The sequence below is a fragment of the Rhinatrema bivittatum genome, chromosome 5, assembly GCF_901001135.1.
Source record: "Rhinatrema bivittatum chromosome 5, aRhiBiv1.1, whole genome shotgun sequence".
Lineage (NCBI taxonomy): Eukaryota > Metazoa > Chordata > Amphibia > Gymnophiona > Rhinatrematidae > Rhinatrema > Rhinatrema bivittatum.
Window position 1 is genome coordinate 175,995,352 of NC_042619.1, and position 17,631 is coordinate 176,012,982.

Consider the following 17,631-nt stretch of genomic DNA (forward strand, 5'->3'; position numbering starts at 1 on the left):
CTGGAGGTTGGAATGCCGTAGCCTGCCCTGATCTTGTGTGATGAGATCTGGGGAAGTTCCCAGACTGATCGGTTTCCAGATGAACAACTCCCGAAGGAGTGGAAACCAGACCTGTCTTGGCAAACAGGGGGCTATGAGAATCATAGTCCACCGGTCCTCTCGAAGCTTCAGAAGAGTCTTTGTGACTATAAGAATTGGAGGATACGCGTAGAGAAAACCCTTGTCCCAATGGTGGCCAAAGACATCCGAGGCTGGTTTGCCGTCTGACCTGTACTTGGGAGCAGAACTGAGTCACCTTCCTATTGCAAGGGGATATGAACAAGTCCCCCTCTGGGCTTCCCTAGAGACAGAAGATCTGGTTTGCCATCTTCTGGTTCAGGGAGCACTCATAGGTTCTGAACGCTCGACTCACTCCGCTATCACGTTCTTCATTCCAGCAAGTTACATGGCCCGGAACAACATCCCATGGGACAGAGCCCAGGACCAGATCTGGACCGCTTCCTGACACAGGAAGTACGACCCCGCTTGTAGACATACCACATTGCTACTTGGTTGTCTGTCTGGATCAGGACAACTTTGTTGGACAGCCAATCTCTGAAAGCCCATAAAGCATACCTGATCACCCAGAGTTCCAGTTGATTTGCCATGGTGCTTCCTGGGTGGATCACAGACCCTGGGTATGGAGCATCCCACCCCAGGATGGCCGCATTCATGGTAAGGACAATTTGGGTAGGGGGAGTGTGGAAAGATATTCCCTGATCCAAATTCGAGAGAGCCCACCACCAGGACAAGGAGTCCTGGAAAGACAGAGTGATGCAGATGTGAGCCTGGAGGTTCTGGATGGCCTGGCGCCACTGTGACCTCAAGGTTCATTGGGCTCTGTGCATATGTAAATGTGACAAGGGAGTAACATGGATGGTTGCAGCCATGTGGCCCAAACAGCCTCAACATTGTCGAGCTGATACCTGCTGGCTCTGTGTTTAAAATCATGAGAGGTCTAGAATGGGTTAATCTTAATCAGTTATTTACTTTTTCGGATAATAGAAAGACTAGGGGGCACGCCATGAAGTTAGCATGTGGCACATTTAAAACTAATCGAAGAAAGGTCTTTTTCATGCAACGCACAATTAAACTCTGGAATTTGTTGCCAGAGGATGTGGTTAGTGCAGTTAGTGTAGCTGTGTTTAAAAAAGGATTGGATAAGTTCTTGGAGGAGAAGTCCATTACCTGCTATTAAGTGGACTTAGAAAATAGCCACTGCTATTACTAGCAACAGTAGTGTGGAAGACAGTTTTTGGGTACTTGACAAGTTCTTATGGCCTGGATTGGCCACTGTTGGAAACAGGATGCTGGGCTCGATGGACCCTTGGTCTGACCCATTATGGCATGTTATGTTCTTATGTTGAATCACCTCCGCTATGGACACCAAAGTGATCGCCCTGGAGCTCGGCAGAAAGGCTTTTTGCCTGAGCTGTGTCTAGCAGGGCTCCTATGACGTCCATTGAGGTGACAGGTTGAGATGGGACTTCGAGTAGTTGATGATGAACTCTAGTGACTCCACACCCGGATGGTCAAGTGCAAGATCCAATCTGAACCTGCCTGTGGGGTGCTCTTGACCAGCCAATCGTCCAGATAGGGGAAAACATGCATTTCCAGTCTTCAGAGGTGCACCGCCACCAGAGCCAGGCACTTTGTAAAGACACATGGGGCTGACGCAATCCCAAACAGCACCACTCTGTACTGGAAGTGCTGTTTTCTCAGCACAAATCTTCTTGTGACTGGGGAAGATCTCGATGTGGGTGTACGTGTCCTTTAAATCGAGAGAGCATAGCCAGTCCCCTTTTTGCAGGAGGGCAAAAAGGGTGCCCAGGGAAACCATCTTGAACTTTTCTCTTTTTAGAAACTTGTTCAAGGCCCTTAGGTCTAGGATGGGACGGAGTCCCCCTGTTTTCTTTGGAATCAGGAAGTACTGGGAGTAGAATCCCTGTCCTTTTTGCCTTGGGGGGACAGGTTTGACCGCTCTGGCCATTAAGAGGGCGCACTAGTGGCCCACAAAATGGGCACGGTGGAGAATTTGGTGGGACTCCCAATAGATTTAATCGGTACCCTTGACTGACAATGGACAGAATTCACTGGTCCGAAGTTAAAACTGGGCCACCGATTTGAAAGGACAGTAGCCTGCCCCCGTCTTGGGTACAGGCAGCTGGCTCATGCTCCCTATGAACAAATCAAAATCCCAACCCAGGATTTGGTTAGGACATCTGTTGAGGCTTGGGAGCTCGCTGCTGCCTGGGACAGCCGTGGGAGCTCACCCTTTTGTGAACGGGCACGAGGGCCGGAGGATAGTACTTCCTCTGGCGGTAGAAAGTCCTCCTCTGACCGTCTCGCAGACCTCCTGACTGAGGAGTTGGCGGAGAGATGCTGGAGGGTCTTATGGTAATCCTGCAACAGCGCCCATATGTGAGGACTACCATCCTGCTTGTCCAGTGAGAAACTTGGCTATTTGAAAAGTCCCCCTTCCACGTGTTTAGCAGGTAAAAAGTATGCACTTACTTCAGAATGCATACTTTTACTTGCATATAAGAGAGGCACTTCTATGGGCATCTTTAGGTTAGGGAAGAATATTCAATTATAAGCACAGCTTTTCCCAGAAATCCAGCCACACAGAAAGCAGGAGCAACCGGAAAATTTGAGAATTTCCTAAAGATATACAGGGTACAGTGTTGCTTGTTGCACGGCAGCTTAGTGAAAAATTACCTACTTCAAAATTTCAAGTGTGAGCTAATTTCAACACGGCTCTACTAGCAAAAGCACTTTTCCAGTACAATTTAATATTTTTAACATTTTAACTTTTTAAAAATGTATATTCTGCTTTTCTTGACAATTCAAATTGGTTTACATTCAGGTACTGTAGGGGATGGGGAAATTTCTACTTGATCATTATTGTGTGAAGGGAAATTTAACTGGGTCTAGTCTTACTGCCAGTTGTGGGGAAAATTTCATAGGTGCAGCTAAGCCACCTGAAAGTTGATTTGCTGTTTTGAAAATATTTGGAATCTGGCTTAAAACTGTGCGACTATAACTCAAAATTGTCTATTTTTATACCTAATTTTCAAGGCAATAAAAATATATGGCAATAAAAATTGTAACTACATATATCTGTCAGAACAAAGCTATTACTTATTTAGTACACTGCAGCTTTACATTGGGGAATATGCCCAAGTAAGTCTGACTTCTAATTTGTTCTAGATAGAAGCATACAACTGTTGTATATACCTCAAACTTTTGTCATCTTCATTTCTGCAGGAAAAGTAGGCAAAGTACTCACTCTGGTTGTTGCGATGCATCGTACAGGGGATCGATATTCTTCTTCCAGTTTGGTCAGAGCAATGATGGTTTCTGCAATGGCATTTTTTGTCACACGGGACCATGCTTCAGACAAGTGCCCCTAACAGAATAGGATATAGATTGTCACAGTAACTGAATTCAACATACTTCAATGTCTAGGTGACACTTCACACAGAAATGCAACTGAACTGATCTTCTTAGGTCAAGAGAATAATTATTTGAGAAGACCTATAGATCAATGCCTAAAAGCACATTCTACAAGTATAAACATCTTCAGGATTGAACATGCAAACCAAAACCTAAAAGACCACCAAATATTTCCTCTTAAAAATATTATGAGCACTATTAATCACGCAGCATATGACACTGCATACTTTGCAATCTAAAATATTTTTTTTTACAGGATTACTAGAAAAGAAAATTATTCCTTACCTGCTAATTTTCGTTCCTGTAGTACCATGGATCAGTCCAGACAGTGGGTTATATCCCCCGACCAGCAGATGGAGTCAGAACAGAGTTTGAGAGCGTCAGCATATAGAGTAGTGCACCCTCTGCTGGAGCTCAGTATTACGCATAGCAAAGCCCAAAAGCAAAACACAACATTTTGGATCCAGATCCGTCCCCAAAAAGGAACAGAGAAAGATATAAGTAAACAAACGGTCAACGGGACCACCAACAGTCAACTTGTGAGGAGCTGTGAACAGTAACAATAATCAGAAACAAACAGAATGAAAGTTACCTGGAAAAATCCGAGCAGGACATAATGAAACCCCTAGTGGCGGGTGTCTGGACTGAACCATGGTACTACAGGAACGAAAATTAGCAGGTAAGGAATAATTTTCTTTTCCCTGTACGTACCTGGATCAGTCCAGACAGTGGGATGTACCCAAGCTTCCCTAAACCGGGTGGGGTCCTGAGGGACCTGCTCTGAGAACTTGATCGCCAAAAGAACCCGTGTACTGAGGCGCCAGGTGTAGTCTGTAATGTCTGGAAAAAGTGTGCGACTTCCACGTCGCCGCATGGCAGATTTCCTGGGAGGAAACGGAGCGAGATTCCGCCCAGGACGCCGCTTGGGATCGCGTGGAATGAGCCGACACGCTGCGAGGCGGCACCCACCCCGCCGCAATGTAAGCCGATGAGATGGCGTCCTTTATCCAGCGCGCAATAGTCGTCTTGGATGCCTGAGAACCTCTCCTCGGTCCTGACCAGAGGACAAACAAATGATCGGATACCTGGAAGTCATTGGTAACCTCCAGGTAACGGAGCAGCACACGCTTGACGTCCAGGAGCCGGAGAGACCAGGGTTCCTCTGGAGCGAACGCTGGAAGCTCCACCGTTTGATTGACGTGGAAGGCCGAGACCACCTTTGGTAGGAAGGATGGCACCGTACGAAGGGAAACCCCGGAGTCGGAGAAACGCAGATAAGGGTCCCGGCAGGACAAGGCTTGGAGCTCTGAGAACCGGCGAGCAGAAGAGATGGCTACCAGGAAAACCGTCTTGAGGGTCAGGTCCTTGAGGGAGGACCCCCTCAGGGGTTCAAAAGGAGGGCCCGACAGCATTCGCAGCACCAAGTTGAGGCTCCAAGAAGGGAAAGGATCCCTGACCGGTGGCCGTAGGTGTTTGGCACCCTTCAGAAAACGTGCGATATCCAGCTGAAGGGGTAGAGAGCAGTCCTTCTGTACCAAGACATTCAAGGCCGCCACCTGAACCCGGAGCGAATTATAAGCGAGACCCTTATCCAGACCATCCTGTAGGAAATGAAGGATCAGCGGGACAGTCGCCTCCATGGTTTGGACCCCGCGGTCGGAGCACCAGGCTTCGAAGACCTTCCAAACTCGAACGTAAGCGACGGAGGTCGAAGGCTTGTGGGAACGAAGCATCGTTGAGATCACTGTCTCCGGGTAGCCTCTGTGGCGGAGACAGCACCGTTCAAAAGCCAGGCCGCAAGACAGAAGAGTTCTGCCTGCTCGAAAAATACCGGCCCCTGACGCAGAAGATGAGGAAGATGGGATAGGCGAAGTGGGCCGTCCACCGTCATCTGAAGTAGATCTGCGAACCATGGCCGACGGGGCCATTCCGGGGCGATGAGAATTACAGTCCCTCGATGATGTTCCAACCTGCGGAGAACCTTGCCGACCAGAGGCCAAGGAGGAAACACATAGAGCAGTTGATCCGACGGCCACGGAAGGGCGAGGGCATCCATCCCCTCCGCGCTCTCTTCTGCGGCTGAAGAAGCGTGGAGCCTTGGCGTTGAGAAAGGTCGCCATTAGATCGAGGCGTGGAGTCCCCCAACGACGGACGATGAGAAGCATTGCCTCGGAGAGAGCCCACTCGCCGGGGTCTAGCTGTTGACGACTCAGGAAGTCCGCCTGAACGTTGTCCACCCCAGCGATGTGAGAGGCCACTATCCGGACGAGATTGCTCTCCGCCCACTCCATCAGGGGAGTTGACTCAAGGGAGACATGCTTGCTTCTTGTCCCCCCTTGACGATTGATGTAGGCCACGGTGGTGGCGTTGTCCGAGAGGATCCTCACCTCTCTGTGTCGCACCAGGGGAAGAAAACGCTGGAGAGCGAAACGCACGGCTCTCGTTTCCAGGCGATTGATCGGCCACTTTGCCTCCTCTGGCGTCCAAGTCCCCTGCGTGGCGCTTCTTTCGCAGACGGCGCCCCATCCCGCGAGGCTGGCATCGGTGGTCATCACCACCCAATTGGGAACCTTGAGCGAGACTCCCCGAGCCAGATGCGAGGGGACAAGCCACCAATCCAGGCTTTTCCTGGCTAATGGTGGAAGCGGCAGGATCACCTGATACTCCTGGGAGACTGGTTTCCAATGGGATAGCAGGGACGCCTGCAGCGGATGCAGGTGTGCAAACGCCCAGGGTACCATGTCGATGGTGGAGGCCATTACTCCCAGGAGCTGCAGATAATTCCAGGCGGTTGGTTCTTCCAAAGCCAAAAACCGAGACACGTGCTCCCTCAGGGCTTGCGTCTTGTCCTGGAGCAGGAACACCATACCCCGCCGGGTATCGAAGCTCGCTCCTAAGAAATCCAGGTGTTGCGAGGGCACAAGGGAACTCTTTGGAAGATTCACCACCCAGCCCAGAGAGCGTAGGAATTGTACTACTCTGGCCACTGAGGTCTGACCATGTGAGAAGGACTTCGCTCGAATCAGCCAGTCGTCTAGGTACGGATGTATTAGGATACCCTCCTTGCGGAGGGCCGCCGCCACCACTACCATGATCTTTGTGAAGGTCTGAGGTGCGGTCGCCAAACCGAAGGGAAGCGCCTTGAACTGAAAGTGTTGACCGAGAATCTTGAAGCGAAGATACCGCCGGTGAGCCGGCAGGATGGGAATGTGCAAGTATGCTTCCGAGAGATCCAGTGAAGCGAGGAATTCTCCCTTGTGCACTGCGGCAATCACTGATCGAAAAGTCTCCATACGGAACCGGCTGACCCTGAGGGCCTTGTTTACCTCCTTCAAGTCCAGGATGGGCCGAAAGGAACCGTCCTTTTTGGAAACGATGAAGTAAATGGAATAGTGGCCCAAGCCCACCTCGAAGGGGACAGGAACGATGGCCCCTATTTCCTGCAGTCGGTCTAGTGTTTGTTGAACCGCTATCCTCTTGAGATCCGAACCGCAGGGGGAGAAGATGAACCGGTCCCTCGGGGGGCGGACAAACTCCAAGGCGTAACCGTCTCTTATGGTGTCCAGCACCCACTGGTCCGTGGAGATAACTGCCTACTCCTCGTAGAAGTCCATGAGGCAGCCTCCGATCTGGAGAGGTGAGAAGTGGTCTCCTTTGGCATCATTGGGAGGACTTTCTGGGTGGATTTCCCTGCCCTGGACCCTCTCTTGCGGGCCTCCGCCCACGAAAGGAACGAGACCAAGGCTGGGATCTTGTCGGCTGTGTCCGGGAACCGGACTGCCGGTAAGACCTATAACATCGCTGTGCCCTGGTTCTACCGGAAGAAAATGACCTGAAGGAACGCTGTCTATCCTCCGGCAGCCGATGCACCAAATTTTCCCCCAGTGACTTGATGATCTGATCCAGGTCCTCTCCAAATAAAAACTTCCCCCGAAAGGGGAGGGAGCCAAGGCTCGACTTGGAGGAAGCATCCGCCGCCCAGTTGCGAAGCCACAAGAGCCGTCGGGCTGCTACAACCGAAACCATGGACCGCACCATTACGCGAAAGAGATCATACAAGGCGTCCGCCCCGTATGCTATGGCAGATTCGAGACGGTCCGCCTGGGCGGCCTCTTCGGGGGGCAACTCCTGAGAGGTGAGAAGCTGCTGTACCCAGAGTAAGCTGGCCCTTTGCGCGAGCGAACTGCACATCACGGCCCGCATACCTAGGGAGGAGACTTCGAAGACCCTCTTGAGGAAGGTTTCTAGTTTACGGTCCTGTGTATCCCGCAGGGCCGTTCCACCCGTGACCGGGATGGTCGTCCTCTTGGTCACCGCCGACACCGCTGAATCCACCTTGGGCACCTTGATAAGATCCAAAAAATCCTCAGGGAGTGGGTATAGCTTTTCCATGGCGCGTGTGAATTTCAAGGACGCCTCGGGATTGTCCCACTCCCTGGTGAGAAGCTGTAGGAAGGACTCATGGATAGGGAAAGCCCTTGCCCTACGACGGAGGGCAGCAAGTACTGGATCCCCTTTGCGAGAAGAGGTGGCGACGGCAGGAGCCACAGGGATCGGCGGATCTGGAGGTGGGTCGAGGTCCAGCTCCTGAATAATATGGTGGATGAGTTCATCCAGCTCTTCTTTTTGAAAAATCCGTAGGGCTCGAGGGTCGTCCCCCTCCGTATGTCCATCCGGATGCGCCTCCGGGGGTTCCGGGGAGTCGTCTCTCACCGGCGAAGCCGCCCCCGTGGTACGCCGGGGTGGCACGGGAGAGGGACCCGGCAGGGATCCAGGCGTAACGGGCGAGGCGGTGAGACCAACAGCAAGTTTAGGAATCTTGGGGGGAGGGGCCCCCAGGGGATTCGGCACCTGCGCTCCCATACCCTGCAAATAAGTCATGTGCATTGCCAGAATAAAATCAGGTGAGAAAAACGGGGAGCTGATTGGAATCCCTGGGGGGGGACCGTCCTGGGAGCCCCGGTCGGGCAAACCCTCCGCCGGGGGCAAAGCCTGTTGAGAGCCAGTGCAACCAATCCTGTCTGCATCTGGGAGCGAGTCCGTCTCACGCTGTCCCCCTAAAATGGCCGCCGTTCCCGCCAAAGGCGGCGTCGTGGCTGGCCCGCACCGCCCGGGCTGAGGAGGCGGCAGGTCCGAAATCGCACCGGAGGACTGCAGGGTGCCTTCCCCATCGGGGAAGCACCGCTCACAAAGCCCCTCCCTCAGAAATTGATTCCTCTGTTCGCTGCAGGCCTCACACCAAGAGGACCGCGGCATGTCAGCACCGGGAAAAAAGCCTCGGGGGGGCCAAAAACGAGCTAGTGCCGCGGGGGGGCCTGGAATGGCCCTAACAACCCGCCGAAGGGGTCCAGGAACTGCGGGGGAAAACCCCCGTTTCAGTTGAGCACACACCCGCGGGCGGAGCTTGCGAACCGCGGAACCACAAACGACGCGTGGAGCGGCCGGAACCACCGGCATCCACGGGGCACCACCAAAAAGAAGCAAACCTGTGGAGAAAGAAACTCAAAAAACTTCCACTTACCCCAACGGAAGAGGAAAGGAGTACAGAATAGAGACGGCAGAGCCACAGACACACGCCTCCTCAAAAATTGAAAAGTCTTTTTTTTTTTTAATTTTAAGGATCCAAAATGAAGAGAAACATAAGACAGGGAAATACTGTGGAGAAAAAGAAAGAAATAACCAAAAATGAAGAAACCCTGTCAATCTGGGGGAGCTAGTGGATCCCCCCACTCACATCTGCTGGAGTCAGAAGAATACTGAGCTCCAGCAGAGGGTGCACTACTCTATATGCTGACGCTCTCAAACTCTGTTCTGACTCCATCTGCTGGTCGGGGGATATAACCCACTGTCTGGACTGATCCAGGTATGTACAGGGAACTCTACATTACCATAGCTTACTGTAATTTTGGAAAAAGCATCTATTAAAAAACCCCCAGTTCTTTTAAATATTTTAATGTAATATTTTAACAATGGGGACTTGGTTTTTGATATCAGCGTAGGAATACAGCAACTGCACTAGCTCATTAGAAAACTATAAGGACAACAGAAAGACTATTAACATGTTTTTTCCAAAATTACAACCTCCTATAGTGACTGCCATGAAAAATTACTGAAAAATTTGTAAAAAACAAAGTCTGCTATTCAGCCAGTAAGTCATATGTTAAGTAGAAACTCCAGAAGGAGAGAAACTTACTGCTGCCATATCTTTGACTAATTTAATTATGATCTCAGAAATCTGTGTAGGAGTTGAACCTTTCATCCACCAGTGGCTTTCACCTCGTCGAATGTAGCTGCAAAAAGGATAACCAACATATAAAATAAATGTTTATGCTTTTGATTAGTCTCTTTACTCCATATGTTTCAATATCTATTTAAAAAATTAACAATATATAAGAAAATCCCTCAAAACAAATGGAAGACCAGGAAAAACACTTTTTGTTCTACTGATATTCAATACATCAAATAAAATCGAGTTTCTAAACCAACAAATAATTATTTTAAATTTAACTGGAAGAAACAAATGTTGCACAATGAAGGTTTCATTAATTTATACTTTTGTTATAAGAAATTCTTTTTTACCTGGAATTAAAAATCATTGGCAATGTCACTGTTGTGACACCTTTGCCTGCAGCAGTACCAGCTGTTCCTGTGATAGTGGTTCCTTTGGCCTTTAGCTGGACAGTGAGAGCTTTGGCAATGCAGCCCAGGAACATGTCCAAGATCCCCAATTTATTCCAATCTCCTTTCTCTGTTGAGTGAATAATGTCACTAATATCAGCTGGGGGGAGGGACTTCACGCCTATGATGCTAGCTAGGCGACTTGGGGTCACTTCAGGTAGAACTCGCCTTAGTAAGGAAGTTACCTGCCAACAGAACCAGGACAGATTTAAACTACCTCCTCTGAAGAGAGTTTAGATTTGCCTTCCAAATGATAATATAATTTCTATTATTGAAGTAAGAAACTCTATTTAATAGCTTTAACATGGAAATAACTGGATTACAAAGTAGAACATTTTTAATTAGTATTTTGAAAGCGTTGACACCACATGCTCAGTAAAATTAGAAAGAGTACATATGGAACCACAGACATCACTGAACCATACAGATCTATTCCTTGGAATGTGGCAGGCATCTGCATATTACCCCAGTGACAGCAATGCTGCCTATTCTTGGATAGCATTGTCTTGGGTTCTTGCCATGTTTTGATCCTTTATTTATTTTTTACAATGTACATGCTGTGATGTTATTTTCCTCCTTTGCCTAAGGAAGCATTGCAAAATAAAACTCATATAGCATACCCAGCTAAACTGGAAAAACTAGGGAATGTGTCATGTACACAATATATCAAAACATAGCTGTAACACACCAGGCAGAGACATGCAAAGTTCATCATTTTGTAGCCTACGTTTCATATTGACCATCATACTTATTTTTGGGGTAATTTGTGTTTAGACTATAGTGTTAAACGATAAATGAAAATCTGTAGAAAAAACAATTGCTAGAATTATACTGATGCTTTAGTTAGCTACCTTTTGTACCCTGAAGGCTCACATCTCCTACCATTAATTCAAATATATGATACTAACATGAAGCATTAAAGGGTTTATTTAATAGGAATTTCTTACAAGTATACAGGAGAACATGCTTGGGGTTCAATTTAAGAAGAAACATCAGCCTGTGTAAGGTGTGTTAAAGCTTTTCTCCCCTCTACATGGATCTCACTTGGCTTTTAAAAGAAAAGGCAATCAAGAATCCCATGATCGATCTCCCTCTTTTTTTTACACATACAATAACTTTTGTAAGATGGAAAATAAATAAAGCTGGCAGCAGAACATCAGCTCACAGCATGTAGTTAAAATATGTACACATGTATTTTATTATTTCACCGCTAATTTTAAATAAATATACAGTACAAAAGTATTATACATGTAAGGTAAATCTTTTCACGTATATATGGACAAGATTCATGACATTCATCAAATATTCTTTATTTTGTAACTATGTAATCGGAACTTTACTGGCACTTTGATAATTAGTATTACCCAATTCAATTCTAACATTACTATACATGCCTATCTGTAAACCGTTATGATGGTATATAACTTAACGACGGTATAGAAAAGATTTCAAATAAATAAATAAATTAATTCTTGAAGAAAAACAGATAGCTCTAAGCTGTCTGATGATAAATCAAGTTTAGCTGAAGAATTAGGATTAAATTCTGCATTCCTTCTATCAGTAAGATAAAAACCCTTTGTTACAGAAGGAACAGCATCAGAAGAATCCTTCAATAGTTTGGTATAAAATTTCCTCAACATATCAATAGGTAAAATTAGGAAAGGCTTAAGAAAATTCAAATGACAAATTTAATCTTCTCGAATAATTCTCTATATTTTCCATTTTATGGTCTAAAACCTCATCATCATCAAAGCAGCATTATCATTTTGGAGCAACATACATTTTTTAATTCTAATATCTTCCCCCCCTTGACCTTGAATTAATTGGGAATGACACCCTACTTATGAACATAGTTCTTCCATCGCTGACAAAGTTGACAAAGTTTTATCAATTTTTGATAAGGAATTTTCAAGCCTCTTGATAGCAGACCAAAAAGTCTCTAAAATGAGACTTTAATCAACGCCTTGCATGTTTTGAGAATCAGTCAAATCAGAAAGATTCCCATCTCTAGGCTTTGAATTCAATAAACTATCCCCAGCCGGATAAGAGGCTAGGAACTTCATCATGCAGTACCAGTTCCTGTCCTGCTAGTTCAGTGGAAGACCCTACGCCAACTGTAGGAGGAAGCCAAATGTCTGGACTATGTGAAACTGACAAAGCTCAGGACACTTCAAAGCTCTTTACACCCTGACAAAGTATCATGACTGAACCTTTTCAGCTTTGGTTGAGATAATGAAGGGGGTGCAAGTACTTTAGTTGGGAGAGATCGAATTACCCCTTTCGCTTCTTACTCACAGGCCTTCGAAAAAAGACTAGTGAAGGAAGCCTCTACAGCACACTGCTGAGCGCGTTTGTTTGTAGATGATATAGGTGGAGGAAGAGAATGTCACTCTCAGTACCGGACAAACTGAAGCCAGGAAAGATTGGAGTGGAATGAACTCATAGGTAGGCAGGTGTTAGTGCTTCTCCCTGTCCCCGCCCCCTCCAGTTTCTATTTAAAGTTATAAACCCTTTTGGGTGAAAGCTTCCTGATGGAAACTAAAACATCTTCAATTTCCTTGGGTAAGGATAGTCAAGCAATTAGCAAGCACTCAATATCCATGCTGTCAAGCTGAGAGAGAGACGGTTCGGACGATACAAACATCCCTGTTCTTGAGTTAATAATATTGGATTTACCCCTAGAGGAATTGGGGAGCTGACAGACAACTGGAAGAGGTATGGAACCACACTTGTCTGGGCCACGCTGGAAGAAGCCCAAGTGAGCCCAATCTCTGAGCACTTTCTATAACACCCTAGCTCAGAGCTTTTCAAACTTTTCATTTTGGTGACACACTTTTTAGACAAACATAATTTCGTGACACAGTAATTCAGTCTACTAGCAAACCAGAGGTTAAAGGTTAAATGAACGAAATGTATTTCAACAATTTATGTATGTTTCCTTAAATATATACATAAATAAAATCTTTCATGACACAACCTATCTTGTGAAAACCTTTCATTTATATTCAAAATATATAATATTCCAAGATTAATGTAATTGTTATAATTTATGAGTAACAATAATAAAACAAACTTATTGTGTTATTCAATTTACCTCTTTAATGAGATATATGAGCTTGATGGGATGAACACAGCTTTTGAATATTTGGTGTTAATAAAAAAGTCCAAAGGGTCTTCTGCATAATTTTAAAAAGCTGGCCAGTTTCACACTATAAAATTATTTGATAGCCTCATTCAACTAATTCTATATGGCTATGAGAGTGAAGCCTGGAATATATAGGAAGGGACAGAATGTCAATATAAATCCTGCACCTCCAGTTCTGAAACTCATCTCACAGTAACAGCAGCACAAACACCTTCCACTGCCAGGCACACTGTGAACTAACACAAAACCCTGCAAAAAAGACTCTCAAAATCTATACTGCAATCCCATTGTAACCAAGGACTCAAACAACAATAACCCTACCTGTGAAAAAGCAAGGGTAAATATTACACTGGGTCCTAGAATACCAATACACCACCTACTGAGGAAACAAAACAAACCAGATTGCTATAGATCCCTATGCTAGCAGAATCTCTCATCATGGTCACACACACAGAGCAGAGACAGACCCTCACCAAATACAGAATACAAAATAAAGGAGCACAAATTAGAAAAAACTGAAATGGAAACCCCAAGAAACCAGACTCTGTGTATTAACAATGGAAAAACAGAACCACCATTCCTCATAAAACAATAAAATCAAGAAACACAAAGCATCAGTTATAATAGTAAAACCATACTAATAAAAGAATATTTTAAAACTACTGAAAAATAGAATTTCTATTAATTAAAATCATACACATTTTTTACAATTTCCCAAACACCAATAAAATATTTCAAAACAGCACATATATCAAATAACACCCAATAATTAAAACTAACAAGGATTTTAAAAAGCCCCTGCTGTCCATACGTGGGAGCTCTTGATTTCCAGTCACCCTGATATTGTCAAGGATTAGGAGGTTATCCTCTCTCTCTCTCTCACACACGTCCATTCTCTCTCACTCATAACTGTCACATACATACACATTCATGCTCTTATACCCGCCATAACCTCTCGCTCTCACAGACACTGACACACTCTCAGGCTCTAAGACACTCCCTCCCCCTCCCCCCCCCCCCCACAAACTCTTACTCCCCTGGATTTTCTCATACACACTCATGCTCTCACTCTCACTCTCTCTGGCTCCCTCACATACACACACACCCAGGCAAGCTCCCAATCATTCTCACACCACTCCCTCACCATCCCCAGGCATGCACACATTCATTCTCACACACACATACAGCACACACAGGTAGGCACCTATTCTCATACACAGACACTCCCTCAGGCAGGCACATTCATACACATGCACACACTAAAGGCAGTCCCCACACACAACCTCTCAACTCATCTCATACACACACACACAAAATCTCTCAACTCATCTCATACACACACTCTATGGGCCCTCAGCCTCTCTCTTGTCTCTGGGCCTCCTCTTCACGGGTCGCTGCAGGATGGGCTCTGCAGCGGCGGCCCTGAACTTCTCGGGCCTCCTCCTCTTCTCAGCCTGCTGCAACAACACTGATCCTCTTCTGCACGCGGCTGATGCTCCTCCTCCTTCCTGCCCGCGCGGCTCCGGCAACATTTTTCTTCCAGGGCCGTGCGGGAAGGAAGGAGGAGGAGCACCTTCATGTTTAAACGCGATCTTTTTCTTCGGGCTGTGGTGAAGTGAGCTCCACCACGGCCCTGCCAATCTTCCTGCTGTGTATCTCCGGCACAGCACAGCAATATTTCACTATTCAGCCGCCAGTGGGATGAGGTCCACCGGCAGCCGCATTGGCTCCCCCTGACCTCTCCTCAGTATACCACTTGCGCCGCCCCGTCACATGCACCGGCTATATGCGACACACCGGCACACTGCAGGCGGCACACTAAAGTGTCGTGACACACCCTTTGGAAAGCTCTGCCCTAGCTATTAGGGAAAGTGGCGGAAAAGCAAACAGTAGATCTGCATCCTATTTGAGCAGAAAAGTGTCTGGAGTGGATCTGCTTTTGCTTTGAAAAATGGAGCAGAATATTTCAACTTTCTTGTTCACCTCAGACAAATAAATTAATCAACAGATGCTCCCAAAAATCAAATAACTTGCTGCCACTGCTCTCCTTGCCCTAGCTGCCAGAGAGGCAAAGAAAGTCTTCACTAACTCTACTACCTGGTCCATAGGCTGCTGTGTCTGCTGACCAAAAGCTGGAGGAGGAATATCATCTTCAGAAACCAGTACAGGTTCGTTCCACTGAAAAACTCCCTCTGGACTCCATGAAGTGAATTCTGAGTAGCTGAATCAGGGAGTGTAGGAAACCAGTGGCAACATGGAACAGGTAGTGTCTGATATCTCCAGATGAAGACCTTGTTCCAAAAGCCTCAATGGTGATACTGCCTTAGAGATAGGGGGAAGGTGGTGAGGCACTTTTCTTTCTTGATCTCCAACTCTTCTCAAGCACGTTGATAGAAGCAGTAAGTGTTGCACTGATTTGTTGTATAGCTGTGTCAATTGCACCAAGGTCTGTTGTGTCAACAGCGTTGATTCTTGCTCCAGTATATCAATGGCACCGATGGAGCCAATCTGTGATGCACTGATGGAGCAAAGTATGCCAGGGAAGGCCCTGAATGCTGCTCTAATGGTGCTGATGCATGATGCTTCATCTTTTTGTGTGCTGCTGAATCCTGCGGCGTCCATGGAGGGCTCACCTAAATCTGGTGGTTTTGCGCTTTACTCAACTCCCAATGAGGTGGAAGGCTCCAAGGCACGTACCAAAGAGGGAGCAGCATTGCTCGAAGAGCTCCTGCTCAACTCTGCACCAAGGGAACTAGAGGAGGCTCCGCTTCAGGTGGAGGATCAGTTGTGGCTTTTTACCAGCCTGTATAACTCCTCCATCTTCCAGGATCAGGATTTCTGAGTTAAAGAAAATATCTGGCCACAATGATGGATTGTGGTCAAGCCCTAGACACCCCACAGTAGATGTTGTAGTTATCAGCAATAGACATCTTCTTGCCACACACCCAATCCTTGAAGCCTCTGAGAGTGGTCTTAGAACAGACATTTTTTTTCCTTTTATTCAGCAGCATTGAAAAGTTCTCAAAGGGTTGCCAATACATCAAGGCAATACAAAAAAAAGTGTTCAGAAGTAAAAAAACAAAAATAGTACAAAATATAAAAGTAACCAAAATAGAGGGAAAGGGTACATGTCTGTGCGGTACCTCTGACGAAAAAAGACTGAGGGGCTCATAAGGCAGCATCTGCGTAGGAAATCCCACACATGCTCAGTAGACTAAAAGCTTTATGAACTAAGAAGGGTCTGTTTGGTGTCATCAGATGACATTACCCACGTTATAACTTATTCAGTCTGGTCTGTTGACGGAGAAGGATTATACAGTAAAAGAAAAACAAAAACACTACTTGATAAGTTCCTGTACTCTACACTGTCTGGCATAATACCTCCCTTCCCCTCAATAAAACTCTAACTCTAGGGAGGAGGTTTGTCATCTCCATCAAATACAAGCACATGTGTCAAGAATAACTCTGCCACTGATTTGATAAAAAGACCAACTTTTGACAGCTGACCTGAATGCGTTTTACATTAAGCGCTTGATGAGGTCTAAACTCAATGTATTTTTTAAAGCCTCTCAAGCTATAAGATTTACCATTTACATGTAAGAAAGCCCTTTTATCCCTTCTGCTTAACACATCTGTATTAGGCCCTTTAAGTCGCAGCACATAGTGACACTGAGGTTGCTTCACCCATTTTGAGGCTGGTAAGGAGGCTGAGATGAATAGCCATTCAGAAAGGTTGGCAAATTAAAAAAAAAAAAAAAAAAAAAAAGAGCTATTTCAAAGCTGGAGCAGAGGCAGTGCTGGAGGATGTACAGTAAGAAAACTGGTGTATAATAAGACATTTCAAACCTGCCTTTCTCTAAGCTGTGCAATGCATTTGCTGCTTATTTTCCTATGAATGAGCCACATTATCCCTTTTCAGATATTACAAGTTGCTTGGGTAACTGATCCCTTATAGAAAACAAAAAATGGAAAAAAAAAACAAACCACACACTTGAGCACGGATGGCCCATATCATCAAAATGATCTAAGGGAAGGAAGGAAAGACATTTGTAGATTGTGAGTTGAGATGCCTGTGCAGCAGTTAGGACTATCAATACAGATTTTCAAAGGACAAGAGTGGAAATGTGCTGCAGCTATCACTATACTTCTCTCTTAATAAGCAGTGAGAAACTGCTCCAATGGAGCATTTTTGCAAATTTTTTTCTGATATTTTCCAGTGCATTCCAATGGAATTGGATAGAAATAAAGGAAATATGGCATGGCCTGACGCCCATGATTTTCCATGGGAGGAAAAGAAAATAAAAAATGCATTT

The 17,631-nt window shown here is 46.1% G+C and overlaps 1 protein-coding gene across 1 annotated transcript in view; it reads right to left on the minus strand.

Moving 5' to 3' along the window:
* The window catches only part of MYCBP2 (MYC binding protein 2), a 1,075,853-nt gene that overhangs the window by 127,286 nt on the left and 930,936 nt on the right, over positions 1-17,631 (minus strand). Inside the window, 3 exon segments of the mRNA XM_029603038.1 lie at positions 3,329-3,448; positions 9,689-9,785; positions 10,075-10,358. Of these exon segments, the coding sequence (XP_029458898.1) occupies positions 3,329-3,448; positions 9,689-9,785; positions 10,075-10,358 (501 nt within the window).